Genomic DNA, 22511 nt, shown 5'->3' with positions numbered 1-22511 from the left:
AGCTGGGGGGTACGTTCAGAATAAGAAACACTAGTGCATATTAAAATAGACATAAAAAATGTAATTATCCCAGGCACAAACAATGTATACTTTAAACTGCCGAAAACCTACAGTTATTTTATGAATACAGAAGACATTGCAGCATTTACAACGTAAGACGTTACTGAATGATTAGCTGGTTTGCAAATGCCCTTGTTAGTCAGAGTGGCCCTTTTACACCCCCATTGTTTGATAGTTTTGTAAATTAACAGGAGAGATGAGAAAAAGACCCAGGCACATTTGTGAATTTGATCCAGGAAAATTATAGGGGAACAGTCACTTCCCTGTATTTTGTTTAGATTACGTATGTTTAATTAGCCCTTGTATTTAACAAAAACGAATATATGAACATTTTGTGAAGTGTGAAAAACCACTCCTTATCCTGCAAATGGAAACCTCAACACAGAACACCATCATGAAAATGATCTTTATAAGGATACTGAAACTCTGTGCCATGTTAGAACCTATGGAACAGTCTCATAAATAATCTCAATTTGATGAAACCCATGAATTATGAACAATCAGGTGGTAATTTCACCCATGACTTGCACTCAGACTGTTCCAACATTACTTTTATAAATACTAGAAAATATTGGAGCAGGCAATGCAAATTCACAGAAATGGATGCATATTACCGCTGACATATTGCCAAGCCATTACACATTTACTACTCCTCCCTTTAAAACCTTTTTGCAAATGTCCTCACACTTCATGGATATGTAGGACCACCGGTAAAATTCCATAAATAATTTCTTGCCTCTTAAAATTATTCAAAATTGCATATATCCAAGAAGTAAAGGCTCCTTGGCAACCCTCTCTGGGTTCCCCTGTAATTTGCGAGTATTATTATGATGCACTGTTATATTTTCTAGATTTAGAACTAGATCAAGGTTCACATAAATTCAACAAGAAGATTGTGTTTAAAACCCCATATTGCACAGTGTTCTATTTGAATCATGAGGTCTGTCAATCTTAGAGCAGCATAACATATGTTGCAGACAGCCAAAGATAGCAGAGCCACAAATCTTGAGAACTAATAGCAGCAGTTGCCCATAAGTGTGACTATGATCAATCTCAGGCAGCCCAGGATATGTGCAAAGGTTGCACAAAGGAATAAACTACCATATATTCTATTTATATATGTATGCACAAGTATATTATACATACACATAAATATGTGTGAAAGATACACTCACAAGTTTCCATTAATGCAATATGTATTTACATATTTTACATTACCACCTTTATGAAAACCTGTGAGTGCATCTCTTCACCTAACGTTATTCCAGGGTGCATGTCCTGCTCAAGATTGCTCTCAGGGAAGAGTGTCAGACTTATTATTTGCATATCCATTCAAAGCAAAACCAGAAACCTGCACTCAGAAGGCTTGTTTTAAAGGGAAACTATAGTTCCGGGAAAACAAAGTTGTCTTCCTGGCACTTTGGCTCTCCATAGAGCCCCTTTCCTCCCCATGGTGCAGAAGGGGCTAAACACCTCTTAGGTGACTTACCCGAGTCCAGCACCGATGTCCCTCGGCGCTGGCTTTGCGTCTGCCTTCGCTCTAATGTGCATGTATAGGAAAGCAATATACAATGCTTTCATATAGACTTTCTGGTGATGCTGGATGTCCTCATGCATAGCGTGAGGTTGTCCAGCATCAGTTAGGCAAACAAAAGTCACCCGACATGGAAGTCCCTCTAGTGGTTACCTGGTAGACAGTCACTAGAGGTAGAGTTAACCCATGAAGCTAATTATTGTAGTTAATTAAAAACTGCAATAATTACTTTTCCAGGGTTAAGGTACCTGGGACAATGCACCCAGACTACTTTAATGAGCTGAACGGGTCTGGGTGCCTATAGTGTCCCTTTCAATATTACTCTGGAGCAGTTTGTAGCCAGGAGATAGAGAGCGAGCGAGCGACAGAGAGAGAGAGAGAGGGCGCGAGAGAGAGAGCAAGGGGAGGGGATGGGATTCTGGAGACAATTATAATGTTAACTGTTTTTACTGCTCTACTGTCTATTTAAACAAGAGTTTCAAAGCATCTTGCTAAAGTCCAGTAGTGGCTGAAATGTTGAATTATGTTATTGTAAAACTTGGTGAAATAATAAATGTGTGTTTCACTCAGCACTAAAATATTTCATTACTAATACTGCTGGTAGCAAAAATGCAGAAATCCAAATATTCAAAAGTGGACTCAAAATAAGTTCTGCTGCACTACTTCAAAAATTTTCTGGTTAGACAGTCTGGGATTCATGGAAATAATTTACCAAGACTTCATTTATCTCACAGATTACAAAAAAAAAAAAAAGTAATGGGTGCAAATAACTGCACAAAAAAAGAGTTTACACACTGCAATATATTATTTTTATTGCTGATCTGTACATGAAAGTAGGTGGGGTTCTTTACAATTTTACACATTCACTCAAATTGCTACACAGACAGAGCCACTTAAGTTATCCCTGCATAGTGCAGAATATAATTACCTCTATCAAAATCTAACCCAAGACAAATAAAATATTACTTATCTAATTAGAACACATTTTATTTTGATCACCCATTTCAAATGACTTTTAAAGGACACATAGGCACCAGAAAAACTTTAGCCTTAATTAAGCAATTTTTATAAAAATCATGCCCATGTAACATCGCTGCTCAATGCTCTGCCATTTTGGTGTTAGATCCCTTTGTTTATACAGGCCTAGTCACTACTTCCTGCATGTGACTTAGACTGTCTTCCTATACACTTCCTGTAAAGTGAGATATAATGTTTAAAACTTCCTTTGTTGCAAATTCTCTTTAATTTAGAATTTCTTATCTTCTGCTCTGTTCATAGTCTTCTAGATCTGACAGGAACCTCCTGTGTGCTTTTAAAGTTCAATTTACAGAGAAGAAGATAAAAACTTCCAAAGCAAGTTAACATCGGATTGAAAATTAAATGTCTATTTTCATACCGGCTGTCACGGCCAGGGGAGGCATGGCTATGGCTGCATAAACAGAAACAAAAGGGATTTAAATCCTAAATTGCAGATAATTGAGCAGAGAGACAGACTGAGTGAGGTAGGGGCATGATCTATAAAGTAAAACTACTCCATTAGCTAAAGTTATTTTAATATTTATATTGTACCTTTAATACTTATAAAGTCATTTTTAGTGATCTAAGACAGGACTGAATGACATGGAAGAGAATGGGAACCTTCACAGAGCTACTGCCCGGAAAGCATTTCAAGAAAACTGATGGAGGATTGCCCTGCTTGCTAAAAATGTTATAAATAAATATATATATATATATATATATATATATATATATATATACACAATAAATACACAAGATCCAGCGCACTCTCCTATCTACTAAACAGCAACTTCAATGTCGACAGACTTTATTAGTCTGTAAAAGTTTTTTTTAAAAACACCTAATCTAGGCAAAAAAAATGGGGATTTAGTTACATTATATGATCATACATTGCATAAGCCTGCCACAACGTCAATGTACCCCATCTTTGGCACTGCAGAGAGCCTCAGATGGAATTTTTTCCCAAGTAAGTGGTTAGTCTCATAAGAGCAGACATTAGACTGTGAGAGTAGGACCTGCCAAAGATGGGGTACATTGACGTTGTGGCAGGCTTATGCAATGTATGATCATATAATGTAACTAAATCCCCATTTTTTTTTTTTGCCTAGATTAGGTGTTTTTAAAAAAAACTTTTACAGACTAATAAAGTCTGTCGACATTGAAGTTGCTGTTTAGTAGATAGGAGAGTGCGCTGGATCTTGTGTATTTATTGTATAATATGGCCCCCAGCAGCACCCCATTTAAGCATGTTTAGGTGAGTGCAACCATCCCCCCATGTTTCCTATATATATATATATATATATATATATATATATATATATATATATATATATATATTTCCAAAGACTCTAGCTTTGGAGCAGGGCAGACCAATATAGTTTATATTTCTTTACAAGATAAATACTAAAACTTTATGAAAATGAAAACAAATCCACAACAGAAAAATACAACATTATTCAACCTTACATCAGCATATATGATCTATGTAATTAAATAGTTAGAGGCCTGCAAGAAAATTGCGTCCATCAAGTGCAGCCTCGCATCTGTTTTTGCTGTTGATCCAAAATATTTAATATTTTCAAGGCTGATTTTATATTTTAGGGATGGATACATTTCTAATGACAAATACTTCTCCCCTGCTTCAAAGAGATGAGTTGGTGAGAGTCTCCAAGATGTGGTCAGAGGGTACAGAAAGCAAAAAAAATGCATCTAACAAATTCTTGAGCTGAAACAATATGCTAGTTTGTAAGGAATGATAAAATACTTAAATATACTGTATCTGAAAACTTGGGTGGCCTAGAAACCTTCTCTTAGTCTAGTAAATGCTTGCTATAGTTTGGAAAGGAATCACAGTGCAGAGTCAGCCATACTGAATAAACACACAAACAATATATACTTCGTTTCTGCTATATTTTTAGTTTGAGATATGCCAGAAAATAAATGAAATATTGGGAGTTTTTGTTCCTTGCTTGATAGATGAATGTTTCATTCTCATATCCTAATTTATTTCAAAACGAAACTTTGTGCTAGCTGTAGATTTAAAAACTATCAACCACTTCCATGTGTGGACGTAGCTATGTGCTTTAGGAGACAGATTGCAAAGCATACCGGTTAAGGTGCATGCATAGGCAGGACTTCCTTTTTGGTCATGCCTTGAAACAGCAATCATTTCAATCTCATCGTATCTATACATTTACCAGCAGTTTTAATGGTTGCAATAAATATCAAAAAGAAGGAAGGCAATCAGACCTCTCTTATGTATCAAAGAATCTTATTAAAGCACTGTCACTTTCTGAACTCTTGTTGCTATATATTCCTGGCAAAGTGCAAGACGTTTGGAGTTTTGCAATCGGTAGGGAATAATGATGGCAAAAATTGCACTGCTATAAATGAGCAGTAGTTGCTGTGACTAATGGCAGTGCACTGCTATAAATAAGTGGTAGTTAGTGATGCCGCGAACATGAAATTTGCTGTTCGCGAACGGCGAACGTGAACTGCCATAGACTTCAATAGGCAGGCAAATTTTAAAACCCACAGGGACTCTTTCTGGCCACAATAGTGATGGGCCCTAAACAAGAATAAGGGGGGGGGGACCTATTGTCCTCCCCCCCGGCCCCCACCCATGAGCGGCGGGTGGGGGCCCTAAATACCAATAGGGGGGACCTATTGTCCTCCCCAATGAGCGGGGGGTGGGGGCCCTAAATACCAATAGGGGGGGGGAACCTATTTTCCTCCCCCCTGGCCCCCACCCATGAGCGGCGGGTGGGGGCCCTAAATACCAATAGGGGGGGGACCTAATGTCCTCCCCCCGGCCCCCACCCCTGAGCGGCGGGTGGGGGCCCTAAAAAAAATAAAATGTCCCCCCCCCCAGGCTTGAAATCCACCCAATCAGAGTGCTCTGTGTCATTTTACATAGCGTGGGAAAGTTCTTTGGAATTTTCCCACGCTGTGTAAAATGACACAGAGCACTCTGATTGGCTTAAACCAACCAGAGTGTTCTAAGCCTAATTGCAGGGTGTGGCAAGGCTTCATAAGCCTTGACCCGCCCTGCGGAGCTCAGTTTTTTTTTCCAAAGTGCGACGGTTATATTGGCTTTTTATTTGGCCTTTTTGGGGGCTGAAGAAAGAAGATTTTAGAAAAATGAAGACATCTAATGGTAAGTTTATTTGTATTTATTTACAGGTTTTTAGCTTTATTGACTCCCCCCTCATTAATTTTAGGGTGAGGGGGGTATGTAGGGGGACCATTTTGTTTTGGGGGGAGGGGGTGACTAGGGGTTTGGGGACCCCTAGTCACCTGGGGGGGGATGACACTTTTTTAGGGCCCCCACCTGCCACTCAGGGGTGGGGGCCGGGGGGGAGGACAATAGGTCCCCCCTATTGGTATTTTGGGCCCCCACCTTATTGTCCTCCCCCTTTCTTTTTTTTTTACTTTAGGGCCCCCACCCGCTCAGGGAGGGGGGACCCTTTTTTTTTTTTTTTTAAATTTTTTTAACAGTGAGCAGCCACAGGCTGCTCACTATTTAATAGACATGCTCCTACTCGCGGTATTGCGAGTAGGGGCACAATTTACTAATACTAAGTAATTTTTACTTCGTATTAGTAAATTTGGCTGAAAGACCACAAAAAAAAAAAAAAAAAAAAAAGGGGCGGACCGAACATCGCATATGTTCGCCGTTGTGGCGAACGCGAACGCGCTATGTTCGCTGGGAACTATTCGCCAGTGAACCGTTCGGGACATCACTAGTGGTAGTTGATGTGACTAATGACAGTGCACTGCTATAAATAAACAGTAGTTGCTGTGACTAATGGCACTGCATTGCTATAAATGAGCGGTAGTTGCAGTGACTAATGACAGCGCACTGCTATAAATGAGCCGTAGTTGCTGTAACTGTAGGCAATGGAAGCACCGTAAGGAGTATGTTCAGGGCACTGGCAAGGTTTTCTGATGGAGATCAATGTGGAAGCACTTCGCATAAGTATATCACACACAGGAGCACTGTGATGTCATATTTAGGTCAATAGTACAGTCTCTTTGAAAAAAGAAATGATTGGCAGAGCTTTGAAAATTTAAGACTATGAGTGGGTATCTAGACCATTAGAAAATATGTAGACTGAAAATCTAATTCTCATGAAAAAAAAAATATTTGACATATATTCATGAAAAAGTCATGGGAATAAAATGTTGATCAACAAATATTAAAAGCTACAGAAAAATCAGCAATTACACTTTCATGCTAAATGTACTTGTTAAAAGCTAGTGAACCAAGGAAATTACTAGCTTTGATACTGCATGCTAAAATGTACTTTATGTCATCAGTAAAAGGAACTTTACAAAAATCTGTTTCAATACTATTTGAACATGTTATTCCTAAATTAGAGATTATCTTCTTTATCTTGTGACCTCCTTAAAGACCATCTAAGTGCCAGACAGGTTTGACAATACAAAGTAAATGCATTGCTATATTTTCCCACTTAACTCACTAAATGTAACTTGACTGGTGGCTCTTTTCAGCCACCAATCAAGTTACAAAACAGGGAAGTCTTATTACAATGTAATATTGACAGAGAGAATAATAATAAGAAAGATAAGAATTAGTAAATTTTAAACAAGACATATTTAACATTAAACCAAATTTTGTGTAAATCCAGTGTAAGAGCTACAGATTATGCTATGATCAAAAACAAAATAAAGAATATGTATCAATTCATAAAATAACGGTTTACCGATCTAGTTCTCTACTCCTGTATGGTATTTCTTTGTTCTGGGATTAAACCTGGCAATTTAATGTTGCTAAACCCAAGACTCTGAATCGGTCATCGACCAAGATTACAAAAATGATCGTTTATACATTTAAAACAAGGGGGGGAAAAAAAAGTAGAAATGTTACCTCGCCTTCGCCCATATGTCCTTGCTGCGTGTCAGAGAAAGAAAAGAGCCTATCAGACAATGTTATCAAGATCAGAAAATGGAATTAAATCACGTGTGCAAGCTTCTCTTCATGTGGCATCTCTGCTAATACAGCAGATTTATTACAGACATTATTATGTTCCATTGCTACACTCATCACAGGGCATGAGGGAAAACACAAAGCTCTTTGTTGTAGGTAGTGATAAGAGAAAGGAGGGAAAAGTGTGTATTATGTACATGCATTCATTAGTCAAAATTGGCAGTCATTAAACATTTAAAAAGTAATCATCTGTTCTAAACTCACTAGATAATTCCTTCACTCATCACAAGGCACACATACATAATTTACATAAAATGTTCAAGAGCGGTATACTAAGGTATACAGTATGTACATCATTAAAAATCAGTTTTCCATATATACAAACATAGACATGCAATATAAATATTAAATACACACACACGGCTGCACTATAATAGTATTGCAGTATTAGTAAATTGGAAGCATTGATAAAGGGAATATCTCCCTAAATGTGATTTCAAAAATCTGTTTGTTCGACAACAAAAAATGTACAATTAAAACTAATACAGCAATACCTAATACTTCAGTATGTATATTACATATTTTACAAATCGTGAATATTCAGAAGAGAACGGCAGTACAGAAAGCATCTCAAATTCTAACATAGCATGGGACAAACAGATATACAATGATTACAAAATCGTTTTTGGATGTTGCACACAAAAAAAAATAAAAAAATAAAAAACAAACACCAAGTGCTAGCCCCAGTAAAACAAATAAATGCATTAGGAGCAAACATGGGTTTACCAGTAACCATCCACTTCAAAAGAAAACAAGCATATCAGTGATAGTGTACCATAATAATGTTTACTGTCAAATAAACTTTCCCAAAGAGAAACTCCAGGAGTGGATTCATTTTTGTTTTTATTTAATATATGATAAACAAGAGATGCTTGTTTGCAAAGCATGGCGTTCTAGAAAGTTTCAGTGAGGTTCTGAGTAGACTTCCATTTTGCCAGGGCTTAAACTGATTGCATTATTTGTGTATTGGATATTACACAAAACAAAAACAAAAAAATGTGTATTTAAATTACTACACATGTTGTTGACAATTGTTTTGCTTAATTGTTCATTTCAAATAACAGTTCTGATCACCATCCAGCATTGCTATTCCATTGATGTTTTCCAAATATAACTTTGTATTGTTTGAGTGTTATCAATGCAATCACAATTCAAACCTTACATACCCCTATTCTACCAGTAACTTTGCCCAAGTTAGACAACATTATTGATTTGTCAATTGTGTAATCTGGATCTCTAAAAACAAAGATCACAAGGTTAACTACAAACAAAATGGTCATTTTGCAGGCTTCTTGATTACATCACTGGCTGAATAAGATTAACACCAGTGATGATAATAAGTGACATGTCATTAAAGGGACACTGTAGGCACGATTATTATTATTTAAAAAGCACCAACAAATTACGCAGTGCTGTACAACAGGTGGACTGGACATAAAGGGACAGAAAGTGCTGAGAACACTTATCAACAAGCTTACATTATACACAATTCTAACACTTTCATCTCATTTAATAGGTGATCGTGCCTGACGTTCCCTGGCACTGACGGTGTTAAATCATTTTGAGAAGTTTACCACTGAATGAGGGTCCCTGGCTTCCCATAGCCAGCACCAACTGGAGGTGTGGCTAGGACGGAGATTACAAACTTCCTTCTAGCCATACTTATTAATACCAGACTAAGCACTGTGACAGGATCAAATCAGTCATCAATATTGAATATTTCAGTCAAGGAGACGCAGCAGCAGGATGGAGACTGGCACAGCGAGGGCTCAAAGATAAGCAAGTCTCGCCTTTCATTACACACAGACATGCAGGACACCTAATTAGGTAGGTGTCCTGCTCAAGCTCCATATGACATCGCATCTAATGCGGATTTTACGAACAAAAGCTGCCTTATATTCTTGTCATATTGGGGAAACATTTGAATAATAGAAATAACACAGGGTTCCTGAGATATTGGGGATTTGTTGTTGAGGGAGCGTGCATATAAGATAGCCACCTTGTTTGAAGATTCTTCCTCCAGGAGTTTGTCACTCACTCAAGATGATCAAGTTTATGGAGTGCTGGTTTTTAAATCTACATCTACCTATGTTGTGGTAATTTATGTATAAACATAGCATCACACTGGGCTGCCTGAGGAACAAATGGAGTGCCGTTCATAAAGCCTCACTTAACCCAAACCAAAAACTAAAGGGCCAAGTCACTACTTGTAGAAGCCATCCCCACCATTAGAAATACTGGGACTTTGTGTTAGATTGCAACCACCAATTCAAAAAAATATTTTTTAAATGAAGATGTAAACTGTCAGTTAACATTAGATAAAGACTTACTAAAGTGTTTATTCACTAAATTGAGAATCCAAAGTGAATTTATAATTTAAAGATGAAAATAGCCAATATAGAAAATTCTCTAAGCCAGCTATGCTTTCAGTAGCCTTGAAGGGTTACTTCAGTGGGCTGTAGTGGTTATGATGATTGGAGTAACTCTTTAAATTTGAAATTCACTTTGAATTCTCCTTGAATAACAGGCTCCATGGACTTACACTGGAATGTTAACCACATTTAAATCCTACCAAGCTTTCAATGTTTAGTTAAACCTCTGCGCAAAGGCTTCCAGTTTAAAACAGCACAGGCTGCCGTATTTACATATAATGTCAAGTTGAGCTACATAATATTATTTACTTTTCATTGAGTTAAACAATGAAAATGTCAAATAAAGACTCAATACGCTAGCTTAGAGGAAATGGATTGATTTAGAAAGGGGTTCTTAACCTTGTGTTTCTATAGTTAGAACTACTTTAAATACACCAATTGTATGCACAACATAAAATCTCTACAAATCCATACAGAATATCATCTAACACTTCATCATCCTATAAATATATATTTAGCAGAGATGCATCACATTTCTCTGGATCTGTGAGGTATTTATACACTTTGATTGGAGTCCACCTGTAGCATATTCAATGAACTGGACATGATTTGGAAATACTTTTGGAGGAAACCAGACATCACCATGTCAACAACATCTCAATGGAGAAGCAGAATGATGGTAGCATTATTTTGGTGGTGTTTTTCAGTGGTAGGGACTGTGAAACTGGTGAGGGTAAGGCAAAGCTGAACAAAGCAAAATGTAGAGATATCCTTAATGAAAGCCTTGCCCAGAACACTCAGGACCTCAGACTACTTTCTGAATGCACTGTGTATATATATCTAGATAGACACATGTAATAAATATACCTTCATAAATTACATTTTGCTCTATTACCTCCTTTTTATTCTGTACAGTGATTTCAGTAAAACAACTGCTCCTTGTAACAGAATTGCGGAGATTGTCTATATTTAAGGGCAGTTGCAAATATGGAAAAACAGTGTCATTTCGCATGATTGGATATGAATATTGGAATAAGCAACATTGAAGCTAAGTATAGATGAATAGCAAGGATGAAAATGTGGCTGTCTACATATAATTTGAATTCCGTTAGACGGAAATGTTAAAGTGTTATAGTTTTCTTCGGGAGAAGAGGATCTGATGTAATAACCATAAATACAACACTTGCCTTTTCATAACAGATGTTTTTTTTCCTAAAATTTATAAAAATATAATATTGCAAATAATATTGGGAGATTCATTCTCACCTTTGGATTTATAAAGTAAAATAGTAAATACAATATATATATATATATATATATATATATATATATATATATATATATATATATATATATATATATCCCTGTGATTTTTTTTTTAAACATTGCTCTATATAGTTGAAATGGGCTTCATGACAAGTTGTTCACTGAATATTGTAGATCAATGACAATCCTATGACACGTGTGCTACAATAAGCACACAGAGGCATCTGCTGGCACGTGAGCAAACAGTATGCCACATCACAAGTATTATCGGGTACAGTGCTACTGTAAGGCAGCATGGGTTGTTACCTTACTGCTAGCCCCATCAACATTATATAATATATATATATATATATATATATATATATATATATATATATAAATATAAAATAAAATAAAAACCTTTTCTTGTGGTCAGCTGCTGTTGGAGTGCATAGTCTGCACTTCCGCCTGGTACTGACCATATTAATCACTCAATTTCGGTTTCAAAATTTAATGACAGAGTCAGAGCAGTCTTCCTCATTGGACAGACTGATTTATATGGTCTGCACCAGGCAGAGGTGCAGACCATGCACTGGACCACCAACAAATAGTTTTTAAAAGAAGTGGACCACTAAGGACATATTAACCCCCCACTGGACAACCAAATGTTCATTATTAACCTCCATTGGGCACCCAGGGAAGACAGCCCCTGCAAAAAAAGGTAAGCAGGAGAGGGGGCAAAATATTTTTCTATTTTATTAATGCAGTTAAATTAAAATTAACACCAAGCACACACAGAAAACACAAGTTGACGTATGTCTTCATGTTTAACTGCAGTGTTGGCACTTTGAGATCATTTGGTTTCAAGTTACAGTTTAAACATTGGGCTCAAAAAGGTTCACCATCACCATCTAGGTGCAGTAAGTAATATAGTAAACAGAGTTATAGAACATAATGTCCAGAAGGTGGCGATAAAGAGTATAATTTTTCCATGACCAAGTTCCTCTTTCTATTAGGCAAACCAACCAGATTCACAGGGACATAAGTGTTTTTGTAACAGGCAGTAGAGGTATTATTAAACACAATATTATACAAGATGTTTAATACGTACGCACCATTTTATGTATTGCAGGTCACTCTAAGATATTTCATTATGGATTTGCCAGTTAGCCATTAAAAATGGATTTAAGATCCAAAGAAAAAAAAAATCTTCCTAATTTAAAGAAAATCACTACCGTCTCAAGCTTCTGCAGTAAGGTTTGCAGAGACCAGGAAATGGCTGTTCATAGTCAATCCTGGTCTTCCCACTGCTTTCAGTGAAATGCTTCCACATAAAGTCCTACACAGCATGGGACTAATTAAGTAGGTACAGTGAGCAATACATGTGCAAATAGATCTGCTGGCTGCTTTGTGTTATTGGAATAAAAAGGGCATAAAATGAATGATAAACAGCCCACAAATGCTTCTCATTACATTATTTCTTAAATGAAGAGCAGATAGGGGGTCTGCATATATTTTCATTGAAAGCCTCTGGGAGACCGAGCACTTCCTAAACACCACAGGAGTCTACAGAAAAATAATTTTTTGCAAGTTATTTCACAACTTCCTCCTGCAAAAAAATAATAAAAAAATGCATCTGGCACCATGCAGCCACAGAAACAATCCGAATGCATCTGTGCACCTTAGGTCCCTGGAATATCTTTTTTATTTACCCCTGCATAGCTAACGCCAGATAACATTAATCCAGACACTATGTGTATGGTCTTCTTCTGCATACCTTGTTAAGGCTATGACCAATCATATTTAAACTACTAAAGCTACCATTTTCACACAAAACATTTCAGCAAGCTAAAGTGCTTCAAGGTTCCGTAATGTCCCTTTAAGGACATCATACACTCATATATCCAAAAAACTGCTCAAATTCTCGGCACAGACTGGGTAGATATTGCAGTATTTCATTGAGTTAGCGACAAAAAAAATTTAAATCCAGCTTTAGCAACCATAAAATACCATGTATCCAAATGGAGGAAAAAGCATGTTTCATTTGGGCTCATGTTTTCTGAATCTTCCATTAACAGTACTATTCCTGTAAATGAAACTGCCTTTCTAGAAAGGATTGCGCAGCGTGCATGCCATTTGTGGCTGGATTCAGCACAGAACGCTTGTGTCTACAAAGCACTGCCACCTGTCAAGCAGGCTAGCTATTATATATAGTGACAGGCGTAACAATAATTGTCAAAAGGCAGGAATCCTCGCAGACTACAATAATTGTGGTTTTACAAACTGTCCATAAAAAAAAAAAAAACATACACTAATCTAATTATAACTACAATACACAACAGTACAAATGAATACATTTAATTTTATTTGGTTACATAATCTCTATGAACACTATATACACACAGATAGAATTTGAGACAACCCATGTGGTGTCTCTTTACAAAAAAAATTGATATACACTTTTCATGTATTTTGTATAGTCTGTATAATGTGTATGGATGCCAATTTATTAGCATTTAAGCTATAAAAAATAATAATAATATAAAAAATTAATTTATCATTCAGCTGTTCCAATTAACCCCTTAACCCCTTAAGGACAGAGCTTCAGAAGCTTGACTTACGCTTAATGACACAAGCAATTTTTGCATTTTCTTGCTGTTTGCGTTCAACTGCAATTTGCATCTCTCTCATTTATTGCACCGACACATATTATATACTGTTTTTTAAAGGACAGAAAGGGCTTTAATTTGATATAACATATAAATATATAAATGCTTACTTATTATAAAAAAAATACAGAAAAATGCAAAAAAAATGAAAAATATTGTTTTTTTTTTACAGTTTTTGCAATCATAATGTGTGCATAATTAGTGCAGGTTAAGGAAAGTAATTAAAAATAAATTCATTTATTTGTTCTGATTTACAGAATATATAATGTGTCTGGGATTTTACGTTTTTTTTGGTAGTTACAGGTCACAAAGCACAAGGAGTAAAATAAAATTTTAATATGGAGCGATTTTAGAATTTGGTATGTTTGTCTTGTAAGCCTAATAGCCATAAAATAAAACAAAATTGCCACACAAAAGTATATATTTATATAAAGTAGACATCACAGGCTATTTACCTAAGGTTGTTTTGACACTTTCTACGTAGCCATTTTACCGCCAACCTCTGCTAAATATTGGAGTAAAATTGTGTTTTTGGGGGGTTTTCGCACACAAACGTATAACAAAGAACTTCTCATGTGTATTTTGTAAAGTTGTTGTGTGCTATTCCTGTACAAAGTTTTATTATGTGTTCAGTTACTTCTGCTGAGTACAACGGTACCCCCATTGTATGTCTTTGGCACTATTTTGTGAAGCTACAGTGCCATATAGGAGACCTGTCCTTTTCAGTATTCACAGTAGAATTTTGAGAGACGGATATAATGAGCCTATGCTTCCATTTGGGGTATTATAACAGTTTGACTGTTCAAAAACCCCCACAAAGGCCTACCATTTGTAAAAGTAGACACTCCAGGGTATCTCATAAGGTGCATATTGTGCCTTAACATGCCCCCATTTTTTTACCATTACATGCCAAAGTATGTGGTAAAAAATAATTGTGTGCATTTTTTACATACGGATTGCATTTTTGCTGGGCATTTTGTATATTTCATATGTGCCACTAAGTTCAAACCCCCCAAATTATGCTCAGCTAAGTCTTCTGAGTAAAAGGACACCCCCATTGTATGTCTATGGCACTATTTCGTGAAGCTACAGTGCCATACAGGAGACCTGTCCTTTTCAGTATTCACAGTAGAATTTTGAGAGACGGATTTAATGAGCCTATGCTTCCATTTGGGGTATTATAACAGTTTGACTGTTCAAAAACCCCCACAAAGGCCTACCATTTGTAAAAGTAGACACTCCAGGGTATCTAATAAGGTGCATATTGTGCCTTAACATGCCCCCATTTTTTTACCATTACATGCCAAAGTATGTGGTAAAAAATAATTGTGTGCATTTTTTACATACGGATTGCATTTTTGCTGGGCATTTTGTATATTTCATATGTGCCACTAAGTTCAAACCCCCCAAATTATGCTCAGCTAAGTCTTCTGAGTAAAAGGACACCCCCATTGTATGTCTATGGCACTATTTCGTGAAGCTACAGTGCCATACAGGAGACCTGTCCTTTTCAGTATTCACAGTAGAATTTTGAGAGACGGATTTAATGAGCCTATGCTTCCATTTGGGGTATTATAACAGTTTGACTGTTCAAAAAAGAAAAACCACAAAGGCCTTCCATTTGTAAAAGTAGACACTCCAGGGTATATCATAAGGTGCATATTGTGCCTTAGCATGCCCCCATTTATTCACCAATATATGCCAAAGTATGTGGTAAAAAATAATTTTGTGCATTTTTGCTGGGCATTTTGTATATTTCATATGTGCCACTAAGTTCAAAACCTTCAAATTATGCTCAGCTAAGTCTTCTGAGTAAAAAGACATCCCCAATGAATGTCTTTGGCACTATTTTGTGAAGCTACAGTGGCATATTGGAGACCAAGCCATATCAGTTTTTACAGAACTTTGAATTTTGACGCTGGACCTATGTGCAATTTCCAAGCATCTTCGTAAGTTTTAAATTCAAACTACCCCACAAAGGCCTACCATTTCTTAAAGTAGACACCCCAGGGTATTTCAAAAGGCATATTTTGAAAATTAGTGTGGGATAATTTTTCCGCTAGCTTGTACCAGGTGTAGTGGTAATAAGCGTTTTTTCTGCCTTTTTGACACACAAAGTGAGTTTGCACAGTATATTTTGCAAACATTTTGTGTACCACCACTCTATAATACTTTATATGTTGCTCAGCTATGTCGGCTGAGTACAAAAATACCCCCGTATGTACCTTTGCCAGGTATATGTGGACATCGGAGGGGCACATTTGGGACACAGCCATTCCATTTTTTTCAAACTTTAAATTTTTACACTGTGCCCATGTCCCATTTTAGAGTATTTTACCAGGCTATATAATCCAAATACCCCATAAAGCCATACCATTTCTTAAAGAAGACATCCCAGGGTATTTCAAAAGGCATATTTTGAACCTTAGCGTGGGATCATTTTTCCGCTAGCTTGTACCAGGTGTAGTGGTAATGAGCGTTATTAAATGTATTTTTTTACTTTTTAAAACTTTTTTTACTTTTTAAAACTATTTTTTAAACTTTTGTTTTGCTTATTCATTTTTTTAAAGTTTCCTAAACTTTCGTAAAACTTTTTTTTACAGATTTAACATTTTTCTAAGCTTTTTCTTTTACCGTTAACCCCTAACTAGCAGTAAGCAGCACTAGCCGTAAATTCCCCATTTTCCCATAACTCCCACCCACCCCAGCTAGCAAAATATTGAATTATACAATATTTAAATTAGTTAATTAAATTAATTTACCCCCTGAGGGTTAAAAAATAAATAAAAGTTAATCGTCAGGGGTTAAAAAAAAATTAGATCACAGTATAATACTGTGATCTGTATTTTGATCACTGTAGGCAGTGATAGACTGGCAGGCAATGGGTTAATTTTTATTTGGACTGGGTAAAGGGTTTATTTTTTTTTTATTTTTTACTTAAACGTTATTAAAACTTTTTTTTTACTTAATGTTTTAACTTTTTAAAGCTTATTTTAAAACTTTTTTTAACGTTAACCCCTAGTTAGCCTAACACTAAATCCCCCAATTCCCCACTAACTTCCACCCTCCCCAGCTAGCTAAATTTATAATTTTAAAATATTTAAATTAATTAATAAAATAAATTTAACCCCTGAGGGTTAAAAAAAAAAAAAGAATTAACCCTCAGGGGTTAAAAAAAAAATCAGATCATATTAAAATGTAATCCCTGCCAATTGATCACTGTAGTCAGTGATCAATTGGCAGGGAAGGGGTTAATTTTTTATTAATATGGGTAAAGGGGGGGGTGGGATTTTAATTTAACTTTTTTTTTTAACAGCAGGGGGCAGGATCACTGAAGATCCGTCTCCCTGCACTTCACACTGAACCCGGAAGTGCAGGGAGGCGGAGGTGAGTATAGAGAGCACATGTGCCCGCTCTGGCATGCTGTCAGAGCGGGCACATGTACTCTGACAGCCCGATCCGGTGCTCCCGGTCTGCCTCTAATGCAGAGGCAGACCGGAGCACCATTAACCCCACGATCGCCGCGATTGCGGCGATCTGGGGTTAATTTTACCGCGTGACGGACGAGGTCCATCACCCGTCGTTAAGGGCATCCCCAGGATGACGGACCTCGTCCGTCACCCGTCGTGAAGGGGTTAAGGACTGAGCCAAATGTACACGTTGTGATCAAAACAAAACGTAAACAAAATCTGGAATTTGACTACGTCTGTTCAACCGTAATTCACCCCTTTCATATTAAGTGCACCCACACTTATTATATATCACTTTATTCATGGGAAACAGGGCTTTCATTTAACATCAAATATTTAGCTATGAAACATAATTTAATTTGAATAAAATGGGAGAAAATAACTTTATTTTTTTAGTTCTACGTGACATTTTAACTGTGAATGTCATAATACGGTTTGCTTTTACTGCAATAAAATACACATTTGTATTCAGCGATGTCTCACATGTAAAACATTACCCCCTATGTACAGGTTTTATGGTGTTTTGGGAAGTTGCCTTTGAGACCGTATGGTAGCCCAGGAATGAGAATTACCCCCTTGATGGCATACCATTTGCAATAGAAGACAAGCCAAGGTATTGCAAATGGTATGTCCAGTCTTTTTTAGTAGCCACTAGGTCACAAACACTGGCCAAAGTTAGTGTTAATATTTGTTTGTGTGTGAAAAATGCAGCCCGGGCATTTTTCAATCACAGCGGCCCCCTGAGAAGGGGGCGGGGCCAGAGAGGGTGCATTTTGTCATCAAGAATGACAAGCATGCCCCCTCTCAAAGTGAGCATGTTGGTTCAATGCACAGAGCCCCGCTTAAGAGCTCTAGCATGAGAAAAAAGGCCCTGAATTTGTTCTGCACAGCACAAGCAAATTTAACAACATGCTTGCGCTGTGTTTGCTTTAAACTTGTCTCTGGTATCTCCATAAGTGGGATACCAGAGGACAAAAGGGACAGGAAAGCGTATTGTGCATGTGTTTGGATAATGCTTGTGGGATTGCGTGTGTGTAAAGTGAGCTGATTGTGGTGCGGTATTGTGTAAATAGGTTGATTTCATTTGTGTTTGTGGTGCAATATGTGCTGCCTAGGGGCTGTAGAGAGTGTGTGTAGAGGGGTCATAGTGTGTGTATAGGTTGTAAAGAGTGTTTAGAGAAAGTAGTATGTGTTTGCTTACAAGGAATGCAGTGTGTGCATAGGGGATCCAGAGTTTGTATGTCAGGAATGTAGTGTAGGGGATCTAGCGTGTAAAGGACCCAGAGTGTGAGTGTGTATAGATGATAGAGAGAGGAATCAGAGTGTATATAGGGATCTAGCGTGTGTATGTGTGTAAATTACATCATCCAGAGTTGGGTAAGGGATCTAGCGTATATCTGGAGCGTAATGTGTGTGTATATATATATATATATATATGTATATATATATATATATATATATATAAAAAAGGTGAAAATCAGGAGCACTCGCTTGGATTTTTCAAATGTGAATAAACTGTTTAATCACAACTCATCATCAACGTTTCGACCCTTCAGGGTCTTCATCAAGATCTTGATAAAGACCCCGAAGGGTCGAAACGTTGATGCTGAGTTGTGATTAAACAGTTTATTCACATTTGAAAAATCCAAGCGAGTGCTCCTGATTTTCACCTTTTTATCTATTGGCCTGGAGGCACCCTGGTAATACACATTTTATATACTTTTTTTGGGGTTGAGTGCCAGAGTCTGGTCTCACATATACATATACACACACACATATATATATATATATATATATATATATATATATATATATATATATATATATATATATTACACACACACACACACACACACACGGAAGTATTGCATGCGTGAGGGGTTCAGTGGGTATGTGTGAAGGGTGCAGCGTGTGTATGCGCGAGTGCGTGCGTGTAAATATGTTTGGAGGGATTGTGTGTGTGTGTGTGGGGGGGGGGGGCAATTTAAATATATTAAATGTATTATTTTTTTCATTAAAAAAATAAAAATATATTTTTTTATAACCAACCCTCTTACCTTCACCCTGGGGGGTGCCTCCGTGCTGCCATTCCTAGTGGTGAGTGAACACTAGAGTTCACTCTCGCAAGATCTGAGCGTTGCTGTGGTAACCGCGGCAATGCTCCGACCTCGCGAGAGGAACCCGGCGGAGCTGCAGGTAAGAGCTCCTCCAGGTCCTCTTCTCCCTTGCCGGCGGCCACCGGCCCATGAAGGTACAAAGCAGGGCCGGTGTTCTGCCTGGGCCAAGATCCTGTGATCTCCCAAGCAGGCCCCGGCCCATGGCCATCGCGGCCATGACCACTTGCAATCACTGAAGTTTGGAATAGCCCTTTAATATATCATGTCCAGCCTAATCCCTGCTGTCAAAAAAGCAATATTCATCACCTAAGAGATACTTGACCACCACCTCCTCTATTAACAAAACGTGGCTTTAAAAAAAACAAAAACTAAAACAAAACAAAAAAAACATATTAAAACATTCTATTTAAAATAATAATCTTACAGAATTTGATGAAGTATGGATTATGAAATAGAATACAAATTTTACAGTAGTGTAGCATCCATGGGTAAAATAGCATTTTTATGGTCTACTAGCCTCACATTTAGTTCTGCAGTCACGTGTATGAATCTAAGATTAGTGAAAAATTGCACATGTTAAGACATCCCTCAATATTTTGACAAAGCATATATAGCATGCCACCATGGTTACACCAACCAAAGAACAGTGGGTTATTTTTCGTTTTTTTAAATAAAAATAAAATGAAGTAACCCCTTTTTTTCTTGTTTAACTGGCTTTGGTCTTGTCTATAAAAGTCCTAGAACAAAAGACTGTTTTATTCTTCAGAAATAATACAAGACTCAATTACAAAAACTATAAGCAAGCAGGCCCCAACAATCTACATTAAAGACTCTGAACCTAGGTGTGCAAACATAACACTTATACTGGAATATGGCAGCCTTCAGGTATTTTATACATTAACTGAGGTAAAGTGTTGTAGGTACCACAAAACCCAATGCAGTGCAGTGCAGTGTACTTCTCAAAAGCCTCAAACCAGCAGGACACTATTATGGCAGACCTCTCCCATCATGCAATTGTTTTTGACATCCTGAATTTAAATGAGGTTAAGATTTCTTTATCACTGAATGCACTACATTCTTTTGCCACTACTATTGGAGACTCAAACACCTATTACCCATGCCTGTTATTCCACTGTAAAATGAAAGGTTTTGGAATGTGTTGCAATTTCATGAAAAATAAAAGATTAGAAGTAAACAGTCACAAAAGTGTAATGTGCACAAGTGGTAACTACTTAATTTCTGACATTTTTGGTTCTTCAGTATAAATGAATTTGGTCTCTTTCCAGGAGCCATTAAGAAAAAAATGTAAACAGCTCCATGTGTACAACATATTCAACCATTCTACTGGCTGCCAACAGCCTATCCCAGTGCTATCTCCCTGAAGACTGCACATTCTTAACAGCAGACGGTAAGATAACAGTTTGTGAGGCAACGCATAACAAACCTGGTGATTATTTTCAAGTTAAATTTAGAAGCTGGGGAAGCTTTCAAAACCAGATAAACTAAACTAACCACAAAAAAAAAAAAAAAAAGTTTTCAGTCTGATTTACATACGGCCTGCACTTTACTTTATTCCAAAGTCACCCAGATGACAAGCATTTTATTTTTAGCAAGAAAAGTACAGCGCAGATATTTACTAAAACAAGTATAAATATATGTCCCCTCAAAAGTCCCTAAAAGGAAGACTAAAATAATTAGAAGGCGCCCTGGAAGCTGAAAATAGTCACAAAAACCTTAGTCTGCTATGCTTGGTCTTCTTGGCAGCTGCGTGAATGCAGTTTTTGTCCTCTGTCCTAGGACACCACTTTATGTGGCAATTAACATTCATCACATAATGAACAGCTAGTTGTTCTAACAATTTATAGCAAAGGTTTGCAAACAGCCTCTCAGTGTAAACCTTATGGGTCAGAGGTTTTTTCCTGGGCAGAACATTGACAAAAAATGTGAGAATTGTGGAAAAGAATCAAAGGCTTTCTCAGACAGATATTCTCAAACTCCGTTCCGAATACGGGACTGGATGAGTCATCGAGTCAGAATAGAGTTTGGACCAGAGCAGCAGGTGAATGGATTTCTAGGAGATAATAGTAGAGACATCATTTATACCAGAATCATTTAGTCACTCAGTGTCCTGCTCCCCAGTATAAAGGGTTAAATATATTAGGTTACTTTATCCAAACAAAGACTGAGGTGGGGGGGTTAAAAACAACAAAATGTCCTTTCAATGGAAGAATTAAACCACTCTCTGTTTTCTGGCCCTATTGACATACAAGGGATTAACACTGGTGCTTGGTTTGCATAGACTCAATGAGCAACGGACTATGAACTCAGAGTAAAAACATTTTAACGCAGAAGACACAGTGTATTGAGTTTGTGCTATTCATATAATCAGATTTTTATTGATTTATTTTTAACTATTTAACAGGATTACATATTTCCATATCCAAGTGTGTCTAGAAGAAAGATCAAATAACCAGTGACAATGAAGGAATACAGAATGCTACATCACACAAAGTACGTGGGTACCTGCTGAGAAGTCACATTTCAGTATTGATTGGAGCTGGTTTCCCCTCTCCTATGACAGCCTTTACTCTTCTGGGAAGCCTTTTTGGAACATAGCCAGGCAAGTGGCTTGCTTTCTGATATAGTCATCACTAGTAAAGGCAGGCACTGGTTTTGAGAAATTAGGCCTGGTTTACAGTCCTCATTTCAATTCATCCCAAAGATGTCAAATGGAATTGAGGTCAGAACTCTGTAAAGGACTTTAATAAAAATCCCCATAGTCTATTCCTGTATGGACCTAAGAATAGTAGAGCCAGGTTGAAACTCTTATGTGCCTTACCTAAACAGATGACAAAAATCAAATCTAAAAACATCCTACTGTGCGCCTCTTTATGCAAGTATAAAAGCTATTCATAGATAGCTGTGTAATCCCCATGTGTATCTGGGAAGTGCTACACAGAAAATGCAGTGGGCCTAACAAAAAAACAAAAACAAAACAGTGTTAATCAATACTTAA

The 22511-nt window shown here is 37.1% G+C and overlaps 1 protein-coding gene across 3 annotated transcripts in view; it reads right to left on the bottom strand.

Annotated features, from left to right (window-relative positions):
• The window catches only part of CPEB4 (cytoplasmic polyadenylation element binding protein 4), an 87640-nt gene that overhangs the window by 16347 nt on the left and 48782 nt on the right, over positions 1 to 22511 (bottom strand). For 2 of the 3 annotated variants that reach the window (XM_063447366.1, XM_063447367.1), the window contains one exon: positions 7503 to 7526. The exons of the other annotated variant lie outside the window; for it this stretch is intronic. In XM_063447366.1, coding sequence (XP_063303436.1) covers positions 7503 to 7526 — 24 coding nt within the window. The remainder of the gene's footprint in view (positions 1 to 7502; positions 7527 to 22511) is intronic. 3 annotated transcript variants of the gene reach the window in all.

Source organism: Pelobates fuscus, chromosome 3 (assembly GCF_036172605.1).
Source record: "Pelobates fuscus isolate aPelFus1 chromosome 3, aPelFus1.pri, whole genome shotgun sequence".
Classification (NCBI taxonomy): Eukaryota; Metazoa; Chordata; class Amphibia; order Anura; family Pelobatidae; genus Pelobates; species Pelobates fuscus.
Note: the sequence above shows the minus strand (reverse complement) of the source record. Positions and strands in the feature narration are given on the sequence as shown.